The sequence below is a fragment of the Pseudophryne corroboree genome, chromosome 6 (genome assembly GCF_028390025.1).
Source record: "Pseudophryne corroboree isolate aPseCor3 chromosome 6, aPseCor3.hap2, whole genome shotgun sequence".
NCBI lineage: Eukaryota > Metazoa > Chordata > Amphibia > Anura > Myobatrachidae > Pseudophryne > Pseudophryne corroboree.
In genome coordinates this window covers 10,507,282-10,511,824 of record NC_086449.1, presented here as the reverse complement: position 1 = coordinate 10,511,824, position 4,543 = coordinate 10,507,282, and the positions used below count along the sequence as shown (strand labels likewise).

Sequence of the window (4,543 nt, the reverse complement as noted above, 5' to 3'; positions counted from 1 at the left end):
ACTGTTAACAATTTGCTGTTGCAATCAGATCTGAATTACCCCCATTGTTTCTTGTGCCACTTGAGCTGACAACCTGATTTCTAGGAGCTCTGTGGATCTCCTAAGATCTGTGTCAGCTAGAAAGAAATACCTTACATAGGACTTAAACCTAAAATTAAACTTGGTTGCCAAAATGTAGTGATACAATTGCATATTTGAAACCCTTTGGTCCTTTCAAAGTGAAAAAACAACATGATCTACAAGTCCAACATACGTTACAGAATCATTAAATTTCTTCTACTCCTTCAGGTTCTCTAGCTGCTTTTCCAGTAGTTTAATTATAGGTATGCCCGGACTCACGTTATTGGTTTCAATTTCAAATGGTTTCAGTAGCTTGCATAAAACCAAAAGTATTCTCCAGTGTGCTGCTGTAGGGTATAGTTCACCTCTTTCAATTTTATGGCTTAGAGATGGATGCTAAAGCATTTGCAGCTGCGATCCCATATGTCCACAGGTGGCATCACAAACCCAAGATTGGGCACAGATTCTTCCATAATCAACTCCCATAGTAAATCTATGGTTGTGCAGATTAGCTGCAGGAACCCGAGATGCTGGCACAATTGTAGGATAACCATGCCCAAAAAATGGTAGCGACACATCTGTCAATCACTTTGAGAATAAATCCTCACTGCAAGTGACATTGCTAAGGTACCCCAGCGTGTGCACAGTGTGACTCAGACACATGTGAAGTTTACCTATAATCACTCAACTCTAAATATAAGCATTGCATACAACTGTGAACCAGGACCATATTTACAAAGTGGCAGCTTGATATCCAAATTTAAGTGGCACGCTTATTGGGGCTTACTCTGAATTGGACACAGATGTTGCTGCCTCTTTGTAGCAGCCACCACTGCGTCTTTAAGCAACAGTAATGTGGCAGTGCAAATCCATCTTGGTTCATCAATAGACGCAACATTTCTGCACCCTCGGTCGCACCATTGAGACTTGCACCCGCCATATGCGCAGTTTCTCCTGCTGAACATGGCCCCCTGTGTCTTTGTTGGTGCATCTTTAGATGCAGCTTCTGTCTGTTGCATGATTGTAATGCGCCCAAGTTTGACTAGCCACCATGCTGTTACTTCACAAGAGCGCTGACTGAAATTCACTCTCCGTATCCAGATTTGATCTGCATCTATGAGCGCTAACCATCGTGATGCATGTGCAGTGCATGTTAGGCACATGTGCAAGCATAAAATATCAGCCACTGGCGTGCGTCATCCCCACTGGTCCACTACTGAATCAGGCCCATTAAGTGCAAAGTCTGGTGCATAGTATTTTTATATTTAATAATAATACCATGTTAGTATCTACTGTACTATAACGTGTTCTGCTAGGAAAGCAAGCAAAAATGGCTACAAAGCATATTGTACAGTATTCTGTAGTGTCTTGATGACCTAGCGGCTGTTTCTGAGTTGAGCGGCTGCGTCTTGTGCTAATGCCTCTGCCAATGTTATAAGTACTGAGACACCCACAAGTAATGTTTTAAGATGGTGCATTTCTGTCTCAGAGAGTCCCTATGGCTAATACGGTTGGGACATTAGCTGGGTGGTCTTCCAGAATACCGACCGCCGGCATACCGACATCTTTTCTCCCTCTTGGGGGTCCATGACACCCCTGGAGGGAGAATAGATAGTGTGGCGCTCATAGTGTGCCACCGTGCCCGCAGCATGGCGAGTGCAGCGAGCCCTCAAGGGGCTCATTTGCGCTCACCCAGCTGTCGGTATGCTGGTGGTCGGGATTCCGGTGCCAGTATGCTGGTCGACAGGAACCCGGCCACCAGCATACCCTACTACACCCCATTAGCCTGTGGCCTTCTGTATGAGGGTATCTGGATGATAGGTTGGCACTAATAAGGTTTATAGTCAATAGGTTGACCCCATATTGTCAACAGGGATTAGGTCGACACGGTCAATAGGTTGCATGTAAAAGGTTGACAGTGCTTATTGCGGGTTTTCAGGTACAACAGTAGACAGGTTGTTGATGTGACACAAGTTTGGGGGGATTTTTTTAAACTTTTTCATTCGTTACCATCAATGTGGACTACGTTTGGGAATAGTAGCCTTGCCCAAAGCATGGCAAGAGAATCAGGCCATGTGAGTGGAAGCGATACACTAATTGGGGTTCCATGTGCTTTGACTGAGAAAGTGACACCAAAAAAATCTTTAAAAATTTGCATGTACCTTTTTTGTGTCCACCATTTTTCAAATCAACCTTTTCCAGTGTCTACCTTTTACTGCTGGTCAAATGACCCACTTGACCTTGTGACCCAACCGATTTCTCCATGCTGATCATATGGGGTTGACATATTGACTGTCAGCCTAATTAGAGTTGACCTAATAATCCGTACCCCTGTGTTCAGTTCACCATACTTGGATGCAGACATGCTAACAATACACCTGCATTGGCTTAGCCATCCCCGCGTTACCTCCTTGGTACGCCTAATAAAGTCCACAGACCATGCATCCAGTTGTGTAATGAATCTCAGATCAGTAACATTCGGGGCACAAGCGCTGTGAGTTTTAGACTTACATGCAAGCGACAATCCGTTCACCTCAGAATCCTGCCCACTATGCAGAGAGGTCGTGGAATACACATTTGACCTTGCACATGACCCGGTTGTTGCAGGTTTTATTGTATGTATTTGGCCTTACGCGACATTGCTTGTTCTGCAGATTGTTTCTTGCTTTTGAATAATTTATGTTTATAATCAATATTATTTTCATCACTACACAGATGACACAATGGTCACCACAAACCTGACCCAAGTGAGAATGTTTGTGTTCTCTGGACTCACCGACAATGGAGAACTTGCCCCATTCCTCTTCATACTTTTCTTACATGTCTACATGGTGACTGTAGTGGGAAACATCGGTATGATGGCCATTGTCCATAACAACTCCAACCTCCACACCCCGATGTACTTTTTCCTGAGCTATCTCTCTCTGGTGGACCTTTTCTACTCCTCAGTTATAACTCCTAAAATGCTGTCCGACCTTATCTCCACGAGGAAGACCATCTCATTTGTTGGATGTGCTCTTCAGTTCTTCCTCTTTGCTGGTCTTGCCTGTACTGAGGTCTTGCTTCTCTCCAACATGGCGTATGACCGGTATGCTGCCATCTGCCACCCTCTCCATTATGTCTCTATAATGACCAAGAACATATGTATGTGTCTTGTGGTCCTGGCTTTCTCCATTGGCTTTTTGCAGTCATCATTTCAGACCATCTGTGTATACAGTCTCCATTTCTGTGATACAATCCTCATAGACCACTTCTACTGCGATGTCCCTCCATTGCTCAAGCTGTCCTGCTCTGACACCTTCTCCTGTGTCCTAGTCACTGTTTTCTTTGTAGCTTCTTGTGGCATGGGGTCATTTATAGTCATCCTGATCTCATACATGTTCATAATTTCTTCCATTCTACGGATGAAGTCTGCTGAGGGCAGGCGGAAAGCATTCAGCACCTGCTCCTCACATCTCACGTGTTCCTCCATCTTCTATGTGTCAGTTTTCTTCACTTACCTGCGCTCTCCCTCCAATGCCATCGAGAACCAAGACAAAATAGCTGCCGTCTTCTATTCAGCAGTGACACCAATGCTGAACCCACTTATATACAGCCTGAGGAACCAAGAGGTGAAAAGAGTCATCATACAAGCAATGCACAATATTACTGATGTAGATATAATTCTATCATTTATTAGGGATAAAGTTGGGGTTCTATCAGTAACATTTAAACTACACAAAACATATATGTAGACAATTTAACCTCTGTTCTGCTGAGGGTTCTCTCACCCCTGTGCTGAAGCCATTTTCCGATGTTAGCGCTTGTCACATTACAACATAAATATCAGGTTTTTTTTTATGAGGTACAAATATAAATTACAGTATACAATGTTTTTTCAGAAGACTTTTTCCCCCAGAAAATAGTATTTGTCTTTTTACTCAACCTAGCCCGTAATAAAATGTTTAAAAGTGTTTTGTTTTTGTTTTTAATTACAAGAAAGGGAACCAAAAGTGAACATGATTATTTTTTCCATCTTAAAAACACCACAAATAAATACATTGTGGTTCTTGTGTGACAACTAATCCACCTTTCCAAAATAAGCAGGATTCTATGTGTAAGGTTAATGAACTTTCATTAAAAATAAAAAATAAATGTAAATCTTCAATGTAGATGCTCACTATGTGTAGACTGAATAAGGTAGCCCAACAAGGCCTACTGTACCATTTTAAAAACTAGACCGCCAACAGCATTAACAGGCTAATGCCCCATACACACTAGACGAGAAAGTGAAAGATCTAACTCAGAAGGGACGATCTGAGCGAGATCTTTCACAATCTCATCCAGTGTGTATACTCAACGTCGTTAACGATGTGATTTGTGGGCTGGATGTAATGATGGTCCAGTTTGCGGGCCGTGCTGGATGCTGGCTGAACTTAGGACATTTTTTTAAAGGGCAATTACTTATAAGGCAAAACCATGCTTTGTAAGTGATTGCTCCTTT

General features: G+C 42.8%; 1 protein-coding gene across 1 annotated transcript; it reads left to right on the top strand.

Annotated features, from left to right (window-relative positions):
* The first annotated feature begins 2,783 nt into the window (after positions 1-2,783).
* Positions 2,784-3,794, top strand: LOC134933947 (olfactory receptor 5B21-like). The gene has a single exon (XM_063929484.1). It carries the CDS (start codon positions 2,784-2,786, stop codon positions 3,792-3,794), a length of 1,011 nt encoding a protein of 336 aa, XP_063785554.1.
* The last annotated feature ends 749 nt before the right edge of the window (positions 3,795-4,543 follow it).

What these genes read in the sequence shown, in the direction of transcription:
- LOC134933947 (XM_063929484.1), top strand. Translation starts at nt 2,784, where the DNA reads ATGGTCACCACAAACCTGACCCAAGTGAGAATGTTTGTGTTCTCTGGA.